The 21161-nt window shown below is 53.8% G+C and overlaps 6 protein-coding genes across 6 annotated transcripts; 4 read left to right on the top strand and 2 right to left on the bottom strand.

Annotated features, from left to right (window-relative positions):
• Positions 1-1397: 1397 nt before the first annotated feature.
• On the bottom strand, positions 1398-4639 carry LOC117864940 (F-box/kelch-repeat protein At5g26960). Its single transcript, XM_072295372.1, is given in 4 exon segments — positions 1398-2152; positions 2802-3961; positions 3964-4009; positions 4011-4639. Coding segments are annotated over 4 exon segments (2028 nt in total). The 5' UTR covers positions 4103-4639; the 3' UTR covers positions 1398-1422.
• Positions 4640-5190: 551 nt separating this feature from the next.
• On the top strand, positions 5191-9723 carry LOC117863836 (uncharacterized). The gene is made up of 12 exons (XM_034747695.2): positions 5191-5645; positions 5989-6036; positions 6138-6248; positions 6332-6490; positions 6872-6947; positions 7177-7404; positions 7926-8020; positions 8287-8337; positions 8415-8525; positions 8632-8763; positions 8879-8954; positions 9185-9723. Exons 1-12 carry the CDS (start codon positions 5547-5549, stop codon positions 9412-9414), a joined length of 1416 nt encoding a protein of 471 aa, XP_034603586.2. The 5' UTR covers positions 5191-5546; the 3' UTR covers positions 9415-9723.
• Positions 9724-10316: 593 nt separating this feature from the next.
• Positions 10317-12072, top strand: LOC117863837 (phosphoglycerate mutase-like protein 4). The gene is made up of 6 exons (XM_034747696.2): positions 10317-10593; positions 10842-10892; positions 10979-11095; positions 11212-11337; positions 11452-11527; positions 11638-12072. Exons 1-6 carry the CDS (start codon positions 10501-10503, stop codon positions 11862-11864), a joined length of 690 nt encoding a protein of 229 aa, XP_034603587.1. The 5' UTR covers positions 10317-10500; the 3' UTR covers positions 11865-12072.
• Positions 12073-12175: 103 nt separating this feature from the next.
• LOC117863832 (uncharacterized) lies at positions 12176-15588 on the top strand. The gene is made up of 3 exons (XM_034747692.2): positions 12176-14986; positions 15105-15215; positions 15291-15588. Exon 1 carries the CDS (start codon positions 12191-12193, stop codon positions 14780-14782), a length of 2592 nt encoding a protein of 863 aa, XP_034603583.1. The 5' UTR covers positions 12176-12190; the 3' UTR covers positions 14783-14986; positions 15105-15215; positions 15291-15588.
• Positions 15589-15760: 172 nt separating this feature from the next.
• On the bottom strand, positions 15761-17581 carry LOC117863833 (cytochrome P450 CYP94D108). The gene has a single exon (XM_034747693.2). The coding sequence runs from the start codon at positions 17487-17489 to the stop codon at positions 15918-15920; it is 1572 nt and encodes a 523-aa protein (XP_034603584.1). The 5' UTR covers positions 17490-17581; the 3' UTR covers positions 15761-15917.
• A 1342-nt stretch (positions 17582-18923) lies between these two features.
• On the top strand, positions 18924-21001 carry LOC117863835 (tryptamine hydroxycinnamoyltransferase 1). The gene has a single exon (XM_034747694.2). It carries the CDS (start codon positions 19042-19044, stop codon positions 20383-20385), a length of 1344 nt encoding a protein of 447 aa, XP_034603585.1. The 5' UTR covers positions 18924-19041; the 3' UTR covers positions 20386-21001.
• The last annotated feature ends 160 nt before the right edge of the window (positions 21002-21161 follow it).

Genomic DNA, 21161 nt, shown 5'->3' with positions numbered 1-21161 from the left:
GTCCATGCACTTTTCCAACTCGGCCCAGTCGTCATCTTGATCAACAAGCGCTGCAGGGGACTCCATGGGATCAGGCGCTGCCACCCTTTCCTCCTCTGCTTCGTCTCCCAGCTCAGCGGCTTCAAACGGATCACGTGTGCTCTGCTTCCTCTGCACGGACGGCTGAGGCGGCTGGCAATGACGTGCCGGTTCTTCCACTGGCATGTGGCAGGCACGTACCACCGAGAGAGTCGGCGGCGGCGCCTGCTGCTTAGGTAGCGAACGCGGCTGCAGTGGTGTGGGCGCCGGCGAGCGACTCTGCGGCGGCGCTGCAAGACGGGTCGGAAGTGGCGGCGGCGGAGGCTGAGATGAAGCGGCGATGTGAGGCACGTACGGGTACGGGTACGGGTACGGCAGTGGTGGGGCGAAGGACGCCGTGCAATAACCCGCCGGCTGCACGACCGGAGGCGTCGGGGCGACGGCAGCCCGCATCCGCTTGGGGCACGGCGGCTCGGCACTCTGCGGCGCCGGCCTCTTGGGCGCCGCCGCTGCATGCGCGATCACGACGGGCGCTGGCGCAGGCGCAGGTGGAGCGAAGAAGGCGGCGGATTCTTGGCGCGCCGCGGAGCCTTGATCGGCCCTGGGGGACACGTAGATGTTGCAGAGCACGAACTGCCTGTCGCCAGCGACGGCGTCCTCCAAGCAGCACGAGTACTCGTCCATGAGCCAGTCCGTGTACGCGCCGCCCTTCTTGTACCGGAGCTTCCTGATCTCGCCGACCTTGACACCGGCGTGGTCCACGACGTCCTTGACGCTCTGCGAGTGCCACGACCCGGAGCCGGCGGCGCGCGTGGCCCTGCTGGCCTTCCCCGCCCTCTGCGGCTGCTGCAGCTTGTAGTGGGTGAAGAAGAATCGGTGCCCGGTCCTGGGCAGTGGGCAGAACTGGCGGGCGAGGTCGCCGGGCTCGCAGCCGTAGACGTCGGCATGGTTGACGACGGGGCGCACGGCCTCGTGCAGCGGCGCGCCGGCGACGAGGCGGGGGAGGTAGTAGGTGGCGGCCTCGAGTGGCGTCGGGTTGAAGCGGAAGCCGCGGGAGAAGATCACTGGGCCCGGCGCCGCCATCTCCATGACGCTGGGAAAGTGGGATCAGAGCGGCGGCGGTGGCAGAAGGGAGAAGGTGATGGGTGGATGGATGGATGGAGCACCGGAGGGGAGGGTTGCCATGGATTTATAGGCCAGAGGACGCGCAGCTGGGGTTGTTCCCGGTTCGGATCGTCGGTCTGTAGTCGACTCGGTTTCCAGTTTCCGGAGCAATCGAATCGGATTGCCTGTCTGGCTGGCTGCAGATTGGAATCCGACATTCCGAGTCGCTCCCCTGCCTTCGAGTCGGACTCCGTCACAATGGCGGCAAAGGGAAATGTTCTTGACATGCATGCTTCTGTGTCACCGCGCGTGCGCGGCGAGGGGCACGGCCTCCGCGAGCGGCGTGGCGACGGGCGACGGCACGGGCGAGTCGCGGCACACGGGGCAGGTGGCGCTCACCCGGAGCCACCGCTCGGCGCAGCACGCGTGGAAGCCGTGGCCGCACCCCGGACCGCGCCGCAGCGCGTCGCCGCACTCGAACTCGCCGAGGCAGATGGCGCACGGGCCGTCGTCGCCATCTTGACCGGAGACGGCGTGCAGGTACTTGGGGTACAGCGCGTCGATGGCGCCGCCGTCGAGGCCCGGCACGACGGCCGCTGCGCCGGCGTAGGGTGGGGCCGCGGCGGCGGCGGCGGCGAGGAGGGTGGCGGCGTGCGCGGCGCCGGCCTTGGTGAGGACGCAGAGGTAGGAGGCGAGCGTGACGGTGGAGACGAGCACGAGGACGCCCACCGCGATGGCGATGCCGTAGCCGAGGCCCACGCCGCCCGCTGCGCCGGGGGTGGAGACGGCGGCGGGAGCAAGCGCGGGTGCGGTGGCGATGGCCGAGGCGCGGAGGTACGCGCGCATTTGGGCGTCAAGCCGTGAACTGGTATGGCGCGAGGGGTGAACAGCTGCTAGAGTGAGTAAGAGGTGATGGAGTAAGCCAGTGGCGACTGAAATGGCAAGCACGGCGACGATGAAGCAGGGATTCAGTGGTATAGAACGTCTGAATGGAGAGGGACAGAAAGGCTGCCGTGCACCGCATTTCGTGCTTCGTGTGTTGGATCGAGAACAAACTTTTAATTTTGTGAAACCTAGAATTTCTTTAGAGTGGTGAAGACACGAGGACGGGGGTTTGCATCATCGCATCGTGTGGCTACTTGCTGGTGTAGGACTTGGTTCTGGCGCCATGAACCACGTGGTGTACTGGTGTGTGTGCTCCTGGCATAGTGGGTAATGGCATCCTATGTCTACCTTGACGACGACTACTGCATTGCTGCTGTGCTCTGCTCTTCCTGGCCGTAGATGAGCCCTCAATCATCAAGATGAACGAGAACTTGGATCAAGCGCTCCATCTTGCTTGGTTGGCTGCTGGCCGAGTGCGCCCGAGTCATGCGATCATCTCAAGATTCCAAGCATGATGTACGATGCAAGCATTCCATCCTTGGCAGTCCGGCTGTATGCCTCACTCAAACACAGGGCCAACCAACTGGAGCTCAAGACCATCATGAAAAAGAAAAATCGCAGCTTCAATCGATTTCTCAACAACAATCCCCACGATGAAGATGTTGCTTCAAATCGCACCAATGATCAATCCAACAAACTCGCAAAAAAAAAAAAAGATCAATCCAACTAACTAAAAATGTCACTGAAACTGTGGGGGCCACATCCCCAGCAAGGTCAGTGTTACGTGTCAGCACTCGACGGCGGCGCACGCCGCGCGCCGGAACCCTGGCGGCAGGTCAGGCGCCCGGCTCCACTTGCCGCCGACGATGTCGTACACCAGTACGAACCCTTCAAGTGCGCCGCCCGCCGCGTTGTGGCCCCTCACGGCGGCCACGTTCACCACCGCCGCCACCCTGTCGGCGCCGACGCCGGCCATCGCCACGCGCACCGCCATGCCCAGACCCACCGAGCCCCGGGGCACGGGCGGCGCCTCCAGCGCCACCCACCCGCTGGCGCTTCTACCGACGTCACCACCCCTGTTGACGCCACCGCCGCTCCACCGCCAGAAGGATAGGTCCACCGCGTGGCTCGCCACCACGTAGAGGTGGCCGTCCCCGGCGCCGCAGGCGCCCACGACGCAGCCGCCGCCGGGCACCGCCCGCGGCCGCGCCGACCACGCCCACGCGCCCGACGCCACGTGCAGCGCGTCCACCGACCCGGCGCACGCGTGCGCCTCGAGCGCCCGCGGCGCACCGCCGTCCCCGCCGGGGTGCCCGGACACCGCCACCCCGCCGGCGACGTAGAACACGCCGCCGGCCCCCGCGCCGGCGCACCCGTACCTCCGCCGCGGCGCCTCCGCCACGACGCGCCACGCGTCGGCGTCCGGGTCGTACTCCTCGACCGCCGCGGTCCGCGCCGACCCGCCCGCGACGTAGATCCGCGCGCCCACGGCCGCCGCCGCGAACTTCTTCCGCGGGAACAGCGTGGGCGCGCACGCGCGCGCCGCGCCCGTGAGCGCGTCCACCCGCAGCGTGGCGCCGCGGCCGATGAGGTACACGTCGCGGCCCAACACGACGGCGCGCGCGTGCGCGAAGGCCGAGGAGGAGGAGCCCGCGCAATGCAGGAGCGGCGGAGGCAGGGGTAGCGCGGCGACCTCGAGGTCGGGGCGGGAGGATGCGCCGAGCTGGAGCAGCGCGCGGGCGAAGGTGGCCCCGCTGTGGGCGGAGGAGACGGAGACGGCGATGAGGCAGGGGCGGAGGCGGCCGTGGGCGCGGCGGAGGTGGAGGAAGCCCTCGGAGGCGAGGAGGGCGGCGAAGCGGCGGCAGACGGCGGGGAGAGGAGGGAGCGAGGCGCGGGGCACGCGGGCGAGGCACTCGAGGAGGAGCTCGTCGGGGAGCGCGGAGATGGGGGACTCCTCGGTGTCGGAGGCTGTGTTGGTGGTGGTGGAGGCGGCGGAGATGGGGACGGGGACGGCGATGTGGCGGGCGGGGTCGGCGGGGATGCAGGACCTGGCGAACCAGGAGAGGCCGCGGGGGTGGCAGCTCTCCGCGGCCATGGCTGCCACTGCCAGATCGGGAGGTAGCTCGCAGCTCACTGGCTGGTTTCGCAGCTGCTGAGCTGCATTGACCTTGCCTGGTTGGGCAATCCACGGGCGACTAGTTTGGGCGTGGGCTTGCTCTGTTTTGCGTGCGAATTTGTTTGGTTCTTCGTTGCGGTTGACTGATTGGACGTGGAGATGGAGGAGCGGGAGGTGGGGGACGAGCCGTTGGGCACTGGGCCGGGCCGGTGCCCCCACCCCCCACACCCGCAGGCTGCGCGATCCATCGCGGTGGTTCGAAAACTGAAAATTGAAATGGAGGTGCTTGTGAAGAATTTTGAAGAAACTGCACGTGCTTTTGCAACGTATTTGAATCAGTTTGGCTGTTTATCTACTGGAGTCTGGCGACCAGCAGAGCAGCGTACGAGTGAGAAATGGTTTTGGTTTGGTTGGTGGAAGCTAGCCGCTTAGGTTCTTCAATTCTCTCTAATCATGTCCCCGTGGAGTAGATGCCAACAAAAATGGTGGCCACATGCGAGCCTAGAGGTCCATACCCGCAATCACGCACAAGAGCTTTAAGAAATGTCATCATACTAATGAGTTGTTTATAATCTCGTACGGGAACAGCTTAAGGACCTACAATACCTCGCAGCTAGCACTAACTAGCGTCATTGACCAAATGGTCTCAACTTTGCATGTGCCACGCTGAACAAATCTGTGTGAACGCTTGCGCGCTCATGGTAGGCGATGTCGTTTTCTCTCGACACGCAGATCTTGTAAGCACGATTTACAAGGGAAAGTTTGCGCTTTTAAGGATTTTTATGCTTGCATTGTGGTCAAGTTGGTGGCTGATGCTCTCTCTAGTCAGAGTCGGTAGTCACTGACCGAAAGAAGCTGAATTCTTTGGGTACGCCTGAAAAAAAAAACTCTGTCACGATCATTTCCATGTCAACTGAAGCAAATGACCTGTTGCGGGGTCGGCGCTGGCATGTTCGGCTGTTGGATCACTTTCATGTATGACATGGAATCCATGGACAAAGTGTGGCAATGTCGTGTTACATTGAATTGCTGTTGAAGCTTCCTTTTCATTACAAAAGAAATGTGGTTCTCGTGCTCTTGAGAATCCCATTGCCAAAACCACGTCACGTCACTATCCTTCCCTTGCATCATGCTAATATGAGCAAAGGCCTGTTTCAAATTGACTAGTTCGGAGGCCTGGAGCAGCAGCAGCAGCAGCAGCCAGCAAGCACGATGAGAAGAGAGCGGAGATATGCTAGTGGTAGTTAATCCATCTGTTCCCCCACAGCATCCCACAAGGCCGCCGGCGTCAGGTACAAGAAGCGGCCAGCGCCAGCGGGGTCGTGCCGGCTGCTTCCTGGAAGCTGCCGTTGACCCCAGAGGGATATCAGGTAGGTATCCTTCCTAACCGTTGCGGCTGCGGCTAGCAACGATCTACGGAGCCATGTCGCCCACCCCGGCGCCCAGCGGCGGCGAGGAGTTCACGGAGGTGGTGGTGGTCCGGCACGGGGAGACCTCCTGGAACGCCTCCCACATCGTCCAGGTCAGTCGCCCCTCCTGAATCTACTTAATTTATGCAGTCTCCAACAAGCTAGCATGACTGATTGCAGGCGATTTGTCCATCCTTTTAGTTCTAACTGCATGTTTTGACATGCCAATTATCTCGTCAGTCAAAACACATAAAATTATCCTTGAATGTTTCAATCTTGGTTGGTTGAATTTTTGAAGCAGGAAAAGGATGCCAAACCTTTTGCAGTAAACTGCAGCAATGTGCTCCTATCAACTAGTACTCGAAATTCTAGATTTTGGAGCTCCTTTCAGCCATTCTTCCATTAACTGTCATTGTTTCAGGGAAACCAAATTCTCTGACAGAACTCCTTAAACAGCAAATGGACCCAGAGCTGAATGAGATCGGTAGACAGCAAGCTGTTGTGGTATGGTTCATTTGCTTAAACAGCAATTCAGAAATGATTATTGTTTGCAGTTCCATGTCTAGCATTAACATTTTTGTAAAAATTCTGGTGAAACTTGTAAGGTGGCTCGTCGGCTGTCAAAAGAAGCCAAACCAGCTGCCATATATTCCTCTGATTTGAAGCGTGCTGCTGAGACTGCAGAAATTATAGCAAAAGTTTGTGATGTACCAAATGTAAGGGCATTCTTTTTTTTTTTGAAAAATAAGAATAAGTGCATTCTATATTTGTCCCTCTTCTCAAAAGTAATTTGTTTCAGTTGGTGCTGAATGAGGCACTAAGGGAAAGGCACATGGGATATCTCCAAGGCTTGAAGTGGGATGATGCTGTAAATAAAAATCCAGATGTTTTCAGAGGCTTTGATATTTTTAAAATTACTGAGGGCTCTGATCCTGATAGCAGAAACCAAGAAATACCGGTAAGTTTGCAGCTTAATTTGTCTAGACTGAAATGGTAACTGGTGACATGTAAAGTACTGCTACAGCGTCATGAAACCACTAGTGTATATCGTTGCCTGCTTTTAATTTTGTGAAATTGGTACTGAAAAAACGGAATATAGGTGCATAAATAGCCTTGTTTTCTTTTTGGCACTTGCAAGTTACAACGGGCGCCGTATGCTTATTCAGACCTTTAATTGACTTAAGCTACATGAATAACCGTGGCAATATTTCTAGCCTGCTGTTGCTAGCTACATTGTTCAAACAGCATAAGTTTCCCTAAGCTCCTTGTCCCAATGATAAACCCATGTGATTCTGTACTTCACTACGAAGCGTTTATCGACACTTGTATTGATGTTCAGGGTGGTGGAGAGAGCCTGAATCAGTTAACTGAGCGCTGCGTCTCCTACTTGAATAAGATTGCTCAGGAACACATAGGTAATCTGCAAACCTCATTCTTAATTATCTGCATCCCAAATTCCTTTACGGGTAAATAAACAATACCGCACTGAAATTTGACATAGGCCAAACAAATCTGAACATTCTCTGTCACACACTCACACTGCACTGCTGCTTGTAAGCTGTAAATACCTGCTCATTGGCAATTCTGAACTCTGAAGCATTTGGTTCTACTTCTACCCTAATAATGCTGCTACTGCATTGACAGGAGAGCGGGTTGTGGTGGTCTCCCACGGTGCAGCCATACTGGAGATGTCCTGGCACACTGATCCTCCCAACAGCCCGATCCGCAGGAACATTCCCAATACTTCACTGAATGTTTTCCGTGTGTCAAGCGTCACTGGACATTGGATCCTTGAGAGGTGTGGAGACGTTAGCCATCTCAACGGAAATGGCTTCCTGGAGAACTCATTTGGCGGAAACGGGGCCTCTGCGTAACTCTCGTGCATGCAGTGAGGGTACATGGCGATGGAGTCAACACAATCTTCGTCAGAGATTTAGGCACGTGCTAGCTGAAGATTTCCGTGCTTTTCTATATTTTCTTCTGCATGCACTCTAGTAGTATAACTTGTGTGTGTGTATGTGTGATATCATGAACAAGAGCACCCAGGAACTGCAATTGCCTTTCTTCTTCATCCTTGGAGAACCAATCATCAGCAAGCTCAAGCTGGTAGAGCAAACTTGGATGGATGATTTGGCGCAGAAACTAGTGTTTCTTTGTTAATTGGCATGTCATCATCTTCGATCTTAAAGTAACGAGACAAGACGAGATTATGGTCAGATCTGAAAATTAAGAATACAATAAGAACGGAAGGCAATGGATTCCCCACAAGGCCACAAGGTTCTGTGGCATCATAAAAGCACAAGACAGCGGGTTCCTGGAAGCTGCACGTTTGCTGCTAACCCATATTCTTATTCCCCTGATCCCCTCCCTGCAGCGAGTTGACACCGAGTGAGCAATGTCTCCTGCATCGCCTCACGGCGAGCACTTCACGGAGGTGGTGGTGGTGCGGCATGGAGAGACATCGTGGAACGCCTCCCGCATCATTCAGGTCGGTTCTCTTCCAGTCCTTCTCCACATGCAAGTTTGTGCCGAGAAAGAAGAAAAAACAAAATCCTCCTTTTCCAGATGATTCTTTTCAAAACTGTTTTGTGATTTCAATGGTTATGCTTTTGAAATGGCTCCTCCTCCAGTTGAATCAGGTGCTTGTTGTTAACAGTATCAGTAATTCAGACTTCAGTACAGAAGTCCCTTCTCACCATTGTTCCATTAGTTTTCTCCTTCTTGACGAGGCTCAGAATTAAACTCTTTTAACAGGGACAAATGGATCCGGAGCTGAATGAGACTGGTAAACAGCAAGCTATCATGGTAGTTATACTTTGTGTGGTTATTTCTTGGGATCATGTTTTTATGTGGTTCTGATTTTACTATTAAAAAACCTGAAGCTTGCCCGTCGGCTGTCCAAAGAAGCCAAGCCAGCTGCTGTGTACTCCTCTGATTTGAAGCGCGCTGCCGAGACTGCACAAACTATCGCAACAGCTTGCCATGTATCCAATGTATGAATCCTCTGGAACAACTTGAATTACTGCTTGCCATGTCTCCATAATGTGTGCTAATTTTTCGAATTGCTGTTTTAAATAAATTAACTACTGTTTGTTTCAGTTGGTGTTTGATCAGTCACTGAGAGAAAGGCACATGGGAGATCTCCACGGTTTGAAGTTTGATGATGCCGTCAGTACCAAGCCTGAAGCTTACAAGGCTTTCTCATCCGATGACAGAAACCAAGAAATTCCTGTAACTAACTTCCATTCTCCTCCCAAAGCTACCTTGAATCCTTCTGAATCAGTGACAGTCATTTTTCCTTCTGGTTGCTGTATACTAGTTATCTAATCCGTTCATATTTTGGTAGGGTGGTGGGGAGAGTCTTGATCAACTTTCCGAGCGCTGTGTTTCCTACTTGAACACGATAGCTGACAAGCACAAGGGTAAGCAATGATCTGATTCAGATTACTCTTTAGCTTCTCAATTCCTTCGTGCTATCTGTATTCAGTACAATGCAGCAGATAAAACCTAGGCCCAATTTACAGTAGTGCTACTAGCTCTGTCAAAACTTGCACCTGATGATGCATAACTATGGCTGCCAATTCTTCATCAACTCCAAACTCCAAACTGGAACTGTTATTTATGCTGTTGCGCTGACATGTTGCATTCGCAGGGGAGCGGGTGGTTGTGGTCTCCCATGGCGCCGCCATAGAGGAAATCTGCAGGCACGCCGATCCAACGATGACATTGGTTCGCAGAAGAATCCCCAACACTTCAATCAGCGTGATCCATATTTCCGGTGAGAACCGCCATTGGATCCTCGAGAAGCTCGGGGACGTCGGCCACCTCGATGAAGATGGCTTTCTGCAGAGTGCATTTGGTGGTGATGGCGCCTCTGTGTAATCGTCTGTATGCCGCGAGGCAAGAAAACATGCTGCTCTGCTCTTGTTCGTACGGCAATACAATCGGCTACCTCGAGTCCTTGATACGGTTGAACATGCCTCCATTCTTCCATTACTACAATGCTCTCACTTGTCAGTGCAATGATAATGAACTTGTATAGAAAGTCCTCTATGGGTAAACAATACCACACTGAAATTTGAAGCATTGCACTGCTGCTTGTAAATGCCTGCTCATAGGCAGTTGCGAACGTAACTCTGAAGTGTAAAGTGTTTGATTCTACCCTAATAATGCTGGCATGCTGCTTCTGCATCGGCAGGGGAACGGCTTTGTAGTGCATGGTCTCCCACGGTGCAGCCATACGTGTGTGTGCCTATGACACGGGGCTGTGTAGAAGCAGTACGCGTGCGGCGGACGGTCTTTGCTGACCTGACCCTGTTGCTTTGGAGTTGGAGGCAATAGAATAGATATAGTCCGATCCATCGGTTGCCATTCCTCCCTCGTTATCTCAAACCTTCCCCCATTTGTGTGTTATGGAGAAGAAAGTGGATGGGATCGATGAGTCGGCGTGTCGTCCGTGGGCGGCGACGAAGCAATCGTTCATGCTTGGAGATGGATCGGAGTCGAAGCAATCGTGGCCGGCGAGCTCAAGGGATTTCCGTGTTCTCACATTGCTATTTCCTTGTGCGTGTGACATGCATAGTGTATTATAGTTATCCGCTTAAAAAAAGTATTTAGTTTATACTTATCATGAACAAGACAACTCAGGTCTTATGCTTGCCTAGTATACAACGGATGGATGGCTTGGCGTAGAATGGAAACCAAACCTGCTGTTGGAATGGCTGTTGTTGCTCAAACCCTGTTTCTAATTCATTAGTCAACTAGCAGGTCGCCATCTTTCCATCTTCAAAACGTACACGAATTATAATCCATACTCTCTGGCCTCTTATAAAGTCGCCCCAGATGGCCAATCATAAAGCACAAGAGATCAGAGAGGTTCCAGATTTCCAGGAAGCTGCAAGCCAGCTAGAGCAAGACTGATCGCATCTCCCCTTCCCTCTGCAGCAGTTAACGCCGGCCGATCGATCAATGGCACCTGCATCGCCGCACGGCGAGCACTTCGCGGAGGTGGTGTTGGTGCGCCATGGACAGACGGATTGGAACGTCTCCCGCATCGTTCAGGTCGCTTCTTCTTCATCCTGTCCTGTCACAGCTTGCTACTAATCGCATCACTTTCAGATTCTCCCTCTGCAATACAGTATGTGTTAGGTCCCCAAAAAATCTGGCCTTTGCTTTCTATCAGATAAGTTGTCTGGCAGTTCTGCGATATCACTGATACGACTTGAAAACCGCTGGTCCTATAGTGAATTGGGTAGAGTATTGCTAGGAGTACAGGCCATTCTCACCGTTATTCCATTACTTTTCAACAGGGACGGATGGATCAGGAGCTGAACGAGACTGGTAGGCAGCAGGCTGCCATGGTACGCTATACTTTGTGAGATCATGACTTGGGATTGTAATCTGGCGCTTTTATGTACGTGATTCTGATTTTGTTCAAACCCTGAAGGTTGCCCGTCGTCTGTCGGAAGAAACCAAGCCAGCTGCCGTCTACTCCTCTGACTTGAAGCGTGCTTTCCAGACTGCGCAAACGATCGCAGCGCATTGCGGCGTATCTGATTCTGATGTATGAACAATTCTGGAGCAACTTGAATACTAGTATTAGTTTGTGCTAATTTTTCTCGCTTCACGAATTGGTGTTCTATATATCATCCGAATAAATGGGCTTCTGTGTTGATTCAGCTGGTGATTGATCTGGCACTGACGGAAAGGCACATGGGATTGTTCCAAGGTTGGACCATTGACGATGCCAAGAGGTCTGAAGCTTTCAAGGCTTTCGCACGCGGTGGCAGAGACCAAGAAATACCTGTAACTAATTCTCATTCACCTCTCAAAGTTGTACTTAGTCTTAGTTGAAGTAAAAGCTAGGCATGCTTTTCCCTGTTGGTTGCTATTACTCACTAGTCATCTCCTTTTGGATAGGGTGGTGGGGAGAGTCTTGATCAACTTTTCGAGCGCTGTGTTCCCCGCTTGAACGCAATCGCCGAGAAGCACAAGGGTAAGCACCGATCCACATAGTAATTTCTTGTGCTTTCTGTATGGTCAAAACTTGCACCTGGTGGTGAATTTCAAGCTGCAAACTGAAGCTGTCACGTGTTGCGTTAACAGGTGAGCGGGTGGTCATCGTCTCCCATGAGGCAGTCATAGAAGAAATCTGCAAGCACGCCGATCCAACGATCTCGGTTGGCATGAAAATTCCTAACACCTCAATCAGCGTTGTCCATGTCTCCGGTTCCGATGGCCGCTGGATCCTGGAGAAGTTCGGGGACGCCGGACACCTCACCGGAGATGGCTTCCCGCAAAGTACATTTGGTGGCGTTGGCGTCTCTGCGTGACCGAAAAATATGCTGCTCATGTTCATACAAACTGTTAAAGCATAGCTAATACCTTCGTTCCTTCCTCCATTGCTACGATGCTCTCATTTGTCACTGCGAATTTTTATTTTCAGTGAATCACACTGTAATATGTGAATTGTATTTTTTTTGAAAAGTTAACCATATCATATATGTAAGAAGCAGCAGCAGCAGCAGTTCCAATGTGTAATCTGTGGACTGTAACTAAGCAACTGAACTAGCCATTCTTCTTTCTTTCCTTTCTCTTTTAACGCTGAAGTGCGGAACCTGAACAAGCTATTCAACGGCCCAGATCCGTGGACGGTTGGATGCGGCTTGAGGGCTACAACCCCGCCGTTCAACGGCCGCGATGCCGCTTGCCGCGGCCGTTCGAGGTTCTTCAATTCGTGCCGCCTCCGCCCTCGCGCTCGCACACCTCGCGCCGCGGCCGCCGACCGCCGCCGCCGCCGCCGCCGCAGCGTTTGATGTCAACAAGGCTCCTGCCCCGCATCACCCCGCTCCCGCGCCGCCGCCCCAACCCGAGCTACCCGCCCGTCACCCCGGCCCTCGCGGCCTCGCTCGCGCGCGTCCTCGCCTCCCGCGCCACCGACCCCACCTGGTCCCGCTCCCTCGCCGCGCTCCTCCCGCCCCCGCTCTCCGACGCCCGCCTCGCCGCCGCCGTCTCCTCCCTCACCGACCCCGACCTCGCCCTCGCGCTCCTCTCCTGGTCCCAGTCCCACGCCCACCACCATCATGACGCGCCGACCCCGCTCGCACACTCCGCGCTGCTCCGCCTCCTCGCCCGCGCCCGCCGCTTCGACGCCGCGGACGCCACGCTCCGCTCCATGTCCCCCGCCACGCCCACGCGCGCCTGCCTCGGCGCGCTCGTCGCCGCGTACGCGGACGCCGGGATGGAAGGGAAGGCCGCCGAGACGTGCGCTCGCGCCAGGGAGATGCACGGCGCGCTCCCGGAGGCGAGGCACTGCAACCGCCTGCTCAGGCTTCTCGTGGAGCGCCTGCGATGGGAGGATGCCCGGAAGCTGTATGACGAAATGCTTGCGGAGGAGGGCGGCGCGGATAACTACAGCACCTGCGTGATGGTCAGAGGGATGTGCTTGGAAGGGCGGGTGGAGGAGGGGATGAAGCTAATAGAGGCGAGGTGGGGAGCTGAGTGTATTCCGCACGTCGTGTTCTACAATGTGTTGATCGATGGGTACTGCCGGCGCGGGGACATTGGGAAGGCATTGCTGCTGTTGGGCGATATGGACACGAAAGGATTCTTGCCAACTGCGGTGACATATGGTTCTATTGTTAACTGGCTCGGGAGGAAAGGTGATCTGGAGAAGATTGGGAGTTTGCTTGGGGAGATGAGGGTGAGAGGATTGCCCCCCAATGTGCAGATTTATAACACTGTGGTTGACGCATTGTGCAAATGCCAGTCAGCAACGCAGGCAATGGCTGTTCTGAAGCAACTGTTTGCAAGTGGTTGTGACCCGGATATTGTGACATTTAATACTTTGATATCGGCGTTTTGCCGGGAAGGTGATGTTCAACAGGCTTTGCAGCTTTTGAGGGAGGCCATTAGGAGGGAGTTGGAACCAAATCAAGTTAGCTATACTCCCTTGATTCATGCCTTCTGCATCAGAGGAGAAGTGATGGTTGCATCGGATTTACTTGTGGAGATGATGGGAAGAGGTCATACTCCAGATGTGGTTACATTTGGTTCATTGATTCATGGCCTTGTTGTTGCTGGGCAAGTAAGTGAGGCCTTGATTGTCCGGGAAAAGATGGCAGAGAGACGGGTGATGCCTGATGCTAACATATATAATGTACTGATTAGTGGTTTATGCAAGAAACGGATGCTTCCTGCAGCCAAGAACCTTCTCGCAGAGATGCTCGAGCAAAATGTGCAACCTGATAAATTTGTGTATACCACTTTGATTGATGGTTTCATTAGGAGTGAGAATCTCAGTGATGCGAGAAAAATATTTGAATTCATGGAAGAAAAAGGTGTCTGCCCTGATGTTGTTGGTTACAATGCTATGGTTAAGGGATATTGTAAGTTTGGAATGATGAATGAGGCAATTATGTGCATGAGCAGCATGAGAAAGGTTGGGTGTATCCCAGATGAGTTTACATATACTACACTTATTGATGGCTATGCTAAACAAGGTAACATAAGTGCAGCTCTTAGGTTCTTATGTGATATGATGAAGCGGAGATGCAACCCAAATGTTGTTACGTACTCGTCACTAATAAGTGGATACTGCAAGATAAATGACATGGACAGTGCGGAAGATTTGTTTGAAAAGATGCAGTCTGAAGGTCTGTCTGCTAATGTTATACACTATACAATTATAATTGGTAGTCTGTTTAAAAAAGATGAAGTGATCAAAGCTGCTGCATACTTTGAAAGCATGCTGCTTAATCATTGCTCTCCTAATGAAGTCACGTTGCATTATCTAGTTAATGGGCTCACGAATAGTATGCCTTGTATAATCAACCTAACCTGCAGTAGCAATGTTAAGGTTAATAACAAGAGAGCCCTTTTAGATGTATTCAAGGGAATGGTTTCTGATGGATTAGACCCAAGGATTTCAGCTCTCAATGCTATTATCTTTAGCCTATGTAGACATAATATGCTTGAGAAGGCACTGAACTTCAAAGATGAGATGGCTAAAAAAGGCTACACGCCGGACCCAGTGACCTTCCTTTCCCTACTCTATGGCTTTTGTTCTGTTGGAAAACCAAGCAACTGGAGGGTCGTCCTTCCTAATGAATTTCAGCAGGATGAATTCGAGATAATCTTTAGGTACAAGACATTATTTGATCAGCATGTAGTTAAGTCAGTCAGCCTTGAGGTCTATAGAGTCTTGCAGTTATGTGCTAAGGAGTTTCAGTTCATACAACAAGCAGATTAGAGATTTGTTTGTTCTTGACTCATGGAGTCATGGTTTTCCTGGCTTCTGGAAACAAGGTGTGGCTGCTATTTGGAATTTGACTTCAGCAACTGGGTAATGAGCACAACTCATGATCGCTGACAGAGAATTTCTTCCAGCACTGGATTTCAAGACTGGCAATGGTATTAGCAGGACAAGATATCCAGTTGGGATCTTCTCCTAAAGGTGATAATCTTGTCTTCGTTTCTCAGTTATGGTTCCTGATCAATTAATAAAATCCTTTTTATCTTATTATTTGTAAATTGGTTTCATTGATTTAAAGAAACTTTCATCTGCTCCATAGTGACTGGCATTGAGATGTAAAGTCAGAGACTGATGGATCCAGAGGTAACTAAGCTTGAGAACATTGAAATGTCTTGGTGAATGAATTCCGAGCAACTCTATGATGCCCTTGGTATGAACCCATTTGCCTCCTGCTTTTATTTTTCTCTTTAGAAGATACACTGGTAACTCTTGGATTGTTTTGCAGGTAAAAAATCGGTCTGCTTCTTCATATCACACAGAACTAGGCACGCATGACAGTTGATACTTCCCCATGTAGTGTAGGACATCGGCCTAAATATAATCTGTATATAGTTGATGAACATACTGAGTAACTGACTGTTTATTAATACAAAAGGCACTACACAACTGTTCGTCACCTTACCACTAGAAGTAGGAGACATGTATCTCAAATGATCAAATGCAGTTCTTTTGATACAAAACTGTCAATTAAAAAGGAACCTGATAGGCAGTTAAACTGATTTATACGGTTCTGAGATTATTTCTCCGTTGCTGATAACTTGAATATTTATTGCTGATCTAAGCATGTGCACATTTGCTGCTATGCTGTAGGGCAGTGGAATTTTGCTAGGATTATTCAGTTGTAGATGTACGATGTGTGCATTGTTCTCTCCTTGCAAGAGAGAAATATGTTCCTTTGTAACTTCTCTTAAGAAGTAATCAAACATTCATTTTATTGATTGAATTCAGCCTAACATTCACAACTCACAAGAGATGGCTCAAAAAAGAAGAGTAAAAAACACAACACAGTCTATTTACAAATGGTATTGTCAACCCAAGGGACATGAAAGTATGAAACCGATGATGTTCTTGATCATTCAGCACCTCCAGGAACCACCCTTCTCCTCACTTGCACAGGCAAGCCCCCTTTCATTCTGAGCGTCACGGAGAGCACGTGCTCCGGCACACCGCCGGCGGAATCCTTCTTGACGTCGACCACGAACTCTTCGAGCACGCTCGCAACGATGGACTTCATCTGCACGTAGGCCATCTCCTTCCCCAGGCACATCCTCGGCCCGGCATGGAACACGGTGTACCGGAACGGGCTCTCCGGCCGGAACGCGCCGTCCTCCCCGAGCCACCGCTCCGGCCTGTACTCCGCGCAGTCCTCGCCCCATATGGCCGCGAGGCGCCCCATGGCATAGGCGCTGTACGTCACGGACCAGCCGGCACCGACGTGCGTGCCGTCGGGCAGAGTGTCGTCGGCGGCGCACGACTGCGAGTCGATCGGCACCGGCGGGTACAGCCGCATCGACTCGGTGAGCGCGGCGTGCAGGTAGTGCATGCCGCGCAGCGCGTCGAACCCGAACGGCTCGCCGGCGCGCGTGCCGGTGGACTCCCGCACCGCGCGGACCTCGTCGGCGATGCGCGACACGACGTCCGGCCGCGACGACACGAGCCAGAAGAACCACGTCAGCGCCGAGGACGTCGTCTCGCGCCCGGCGATGAGGAAGCTGAGGACGATGTCCCTGAGCGCCTCGTCGCTGTGGTCGTCGCTCGCCACGAACCGTGACAGGACGTCGTCTCTGGCGTCGTCCAGTGACGCGCTCTGGCGCCGGGCACGGACGATGTCCATGGCAAACGCGTGGATGTCGGAGATGGCCTTCTTGAGCCGGCGCTCCGTGCCGATGTTGAGCCACTTCTTGATCTTCCATGAGACCTCAATGGGCTCCAAGAACCGGCGAACGATGAGGTCCTGCGCCTCGCCGAACGTGTGCATGAAATCGGACCTCGCCTCGGCCATGACCCCGCCGTCGGCGAGGCAGCACGGGTCGTGCCCGAACGCCACCATGCAGATGGTGTCGAACGCGAAGCGCTCGAGCACGTCCTGCAAGTCGAGGACAGCGCCGCCGGCCTCGCCGCTGGCATTCCGCCGCAGCAGAGGGAGCAGCCTGTCGGCGACCTCGGCCTGCACGACGTCGACGACGAACTTGCGGAGGGAGCGCTTGGTGAACTCGAGGCTGGCGTTCTTGCGCTGCCAGAGCCACTGGTCGCCGTCGGAGTTGAAGAGGCCGTTGCCGAGGAAGTCCTCGAGCATGGAGATGGTGTGCGCGCCCTTGGGGTAGTTGGCGAAGTTGGCGCGCAGGACGTGCTCGACGTCGGCGGGGTTGCCGGTGACGATGCCCGTCCGCATCCCGGGGATCCAGAAGCCCATCCTCTGCTCCGGGCTGGCGACGATGAGCTCGGTGGACCAGTCGAGGAAGCGGTGGCGGTTCCTCAGGAACGCCGGGAGGTGGCCGAGGAGAGGGTGGGATTTGAGGCCATGAGTTGTGGGTTTCTTCTTCGTCAGGGTTCCTGTGAGGTGGTAGAAGATGTACAGTATGGGAAGCAGTAGGAGGAGAAGCAGGGAGAGTGCAGAGCTTTGCATTTCTGGGACGGCGGCCATTGCCGTTGACTTTTGTATCGTTTGCTGTTGACCTGTGGATGGGAGGGAAGAGTGTGTCTGCTGGTTTATATACACTGCGACTAGTAGGGGGAAGTTGCAGCATCCAAACCAGACTTGTACAGATCTGAAGATGATGCTAAAATATTCTGAAGAAGTTGTCCATGGATGGTCACATGGCAAGTTTGTGCTTGTTGACCAAGATAGGACCTTGCATTGGAGGGCAAGGAAGGTCCACTGGGCGTTTTTATAATCCAGCTGAGGATAAGAGATGTTTCGGTAGGAACCTTGGGACGGATGATCGAGGAGACAGAGGGGTTGGAGGCTTGGGGGGTGTTTGGAGGAGGGGGTTAAATTTTAGCTCCCGTCACATCGAAAGTTTGGACACTAATTAGAAGTATTAAATTTAGACTAATTACACAACCCCTAGGTTAAATCACGAGATGAATCTATTAAACCTAATTAGTCCATGATTTGACAATGTGATGCTACAGTAACCATTCACTAATGATGGATTAATTAGGCTTAATAGATTCGTCTCGCGATTTAGCCTAGGAGCTCTGCAATTAGTTTTGTAATTAGCTTATGTTTAGTCCTCCTAATTAGTATCCGAACATCCGATGTGACAGGGCTAAAGTTTAGCTCCCTCCTTCCACACACCCCTTGGTCGGTCACATTATTCTAGGTCCGATCATTTCAGACTGCAGTATCAGGTCACTTTTAGCTAGAAGAGTGAAATTCAGGCGATGAAAAAGATTACTGCCCCCTATTTACTTCGTCCATTTAATTTCTAATCAAAATTTAGGTTCTCTCGGCTCAATCAACAGTGATGTTGTCAGCCTAAAAAAGGAAACAGTGAAATTCAGGCGCAGCCGGTGGAGGAGAGTTGTTGCTCGAAACTGTGGTCAGGCTGGAGGTCCGGATTCATCTGCGAGAGAGCAAAAAATGTGGTTGGCCGTGCTATTGGGCCGACTACACAGCGGTGGTTGGGGTGGAGTCCGTTAGTTTGCTGCAGCCCATTAGGCTCCTGATGATAATGATGGGCGGAGAAGTAGAAGAAGAGTCAAACTACTCCCAGTTCAGTCAGCTACTCGGCGGTGGTCGTCGAACTACGCCATGTCGCAGTAGCCGCACGCAGCAATGACACAAGTGGTTAGTGCCGTCCTTGTCCCCCGTGCAAATGAGACTGCTTTGCATGGTTGCACCGTGCGCGCGCGGCTGCCTAGGCGTGGACGAATGCACGTACGGCCAAAATATACCATGCAGATACCGAGACTCGAGTCCTCGGGTGACGCTCGCTCGCTCATCCTCTTCGATCGGCTAAGGTCAACCATTGCATGCAGTGCACCTCCCTGCCCCTGCCCACACTCATTTACGAGCATCGATGCATGGCGAGCTTGACACGATGCTGGCACTCGAATCCCGTTGCAAGTGTAGGAGTTTCAGCAAACACGTTCATACGCTGGAAAGGTTTCAGCGACACTGCGCGGCGCGCGCTCTATATAGACCGGCAACTCTGCACTAGCTAACGAGCCACAGCTCATACACGATCAGCATGGACGTGCAGGTGCAGCGGACGTTCACCATACCCGCGCCGCCGTCGGAGCCGTCGGCGGAGGTGCCGCCCACCGTCTTCGACCTTGTCGCGCCGGCCTACCACGTCACCGTCCTCTTCGCCTACGCCCCGCCCAACCCCACCAACGCCGCACTCCTCGCCGCCCTCGCCGCCACCCTCCCGCGCTTCCCGCTCCTCACCGCCCGCCGCCTACTCGATCAGAGCCGCCGGCCAAGCGCCGACCGCCCGCTCTTCGTCACGGGCAGGGGCGGCGCGGGCGCCCTCGTCGTGGAGGCCGCGGTGCCGTCGTCCCCGCTCGCGGACCACCTCCCGCTCGTCCCTTCGCCGGACCTCGAGCGCCTCCACCCGACGGTCGACAAGGACACGCCGCACGTGCTGCTGCTCCAGATCAACCGCTTCGCGTGCGGCGGCCTCGTGATCGCCTCGTCCTCGCACCACCAGGCTGCCGACGGATACTCCATGTCCACCTTCTTCCACGCGTGGGCCGACGCCGTTCGCGCCAGCGGTGCCACGGGCGCCCCGCCGCGAACCACCATCGACCGCCCTCCAGTGCAGCCGTACGGGCCTGGCGCCGTCGTCCCGCGCCGCCCGCCGCGGTGCGAGTTCGAGCACCGCGGCGCCGAGTTCCTGCCGTCGGACGCCGCGCCCCGGCAGCCCCCCGCCCGCGTCCACCCCTCCGAGATCGCCAACCTCCTGCTGCACTACACGGACGAGCACGTCGCCGATCTCAAGGCCCGCGCTAGCAACAGGTACACGACCTTCGAGACCCTCTCCGCGCACCTCTGGCGGAAGATCACGGCGGCGCGGGGCCGCGCCGAGGACCCCGCACGCACGGCGCTGAACGTGACGGTGAACGGCCGAGCGCGGCTCGGGGCCGACGCCCTGCCCAGGGGGTTCTTCGGGAACGCCGTGCTCACGGCGAGCTCCGGGACGAGCGCGCGGGACCTGGCGCGGGGCACCCTCGCCGACGCCGCGGCGATGGTCCGGGCGGGCGTCCGCGCGCGCGACGGCCGGTACTTCCAGTCGTTCATCGACTTCAGGGCGCTGCACGGCGGCGAGGAGGAGCTGGAGCCCACCGTCGGGGACGAGGACAACGTGCTGCTGCCGGACGTGGCGTCCGACAGCTGGCTGCACCTGGAGCTGCACCGGCTAGACTTTGGGTGTGGCGGGTGGCTGGTCGGGATCCTGCCGGCACATTCCCCGCTGGACGGGGTGGTGGTGCTGATCCCCAGCTTGAGGAAAGGGGGAGGCGTGGATGCCTTCGTGGCGCTGTTCGACAGGCATGCCGAGGTGCTCAGGGACATCGCCTACACCATGGACTGAACCATGAACTGATGAACAAGACTCTGAAGCAGATAGCGAACATAGGGCGGGTTTGGATACTCGGGTTAAAGTTTAGTTGTTATCATATTGAATGTTTGGATGTTAATTAGAAGGTTAAACATGAGCTAATTATAAAACCGAAACCCTAGGCTAATTCGCAAGACGAATCTATTAAGCCTAATTAATCCATCATAGCAAATGGTTACTGTAACACCACATTGTCAAATCATGGACTAATTAGGCTTAATAGATTCGTCTCGCGAATTAGCCTTCATCTGTGTAATTAGTTTTGTAATTAGCTTATATCTAATACCCTTAATTAATATCAAACATCCGATGCGATAGGGGTTAAAGTTTAGAGCCCAGTATCAAACAAGCCGTTATTTTGTTGCATGTGTTTTATTGCAACATGAATAAAGTTTTGCTTGAGAAAATTGAGAAATAAGCATGGAATTATTATCTTATTAACGTTTTGATTATGAGTTGATCATTATGCACTCTATTCTAGTTCATGAATTGGATGGTAGTACCTATCACATCGAATGTTTGGATACTAATTAGGAATATTAAACATAGGGCATGTTCGCTTCAGCTTATTCAGCCGGCTTATCAGCCACCGAACAGTGTTTTTCTCCACAACAAATCAGCCGTTTCAGCTTTTCAGCTGATTTATAAGTCCAGCCAAACAAGCCCATAGGCTAATTACAAAACTAATTACACAGATGGAGTTTAATTCGCGAGACAAATCTATTAAACCTAATTAGTCCATAATTTGA

Source organism: Setaria viridis, chromosome 7 (genome assembly GCF_005286985.2).
Source record: "Setaria viridis chromosome 7, Setaria_viridis_v4.0, whole genome shotgun sequence".
Taxonomy (NCBI): domain Eukaryota; kingdom Viridiplantae; phylum Streptophyta; class Magnoliopsida; order Poales; family Poaceae; genus Setaria; species Setaria viridis.
This window is presented reverse-complemented; position numbering and strand designations above follow the sequence as displayed.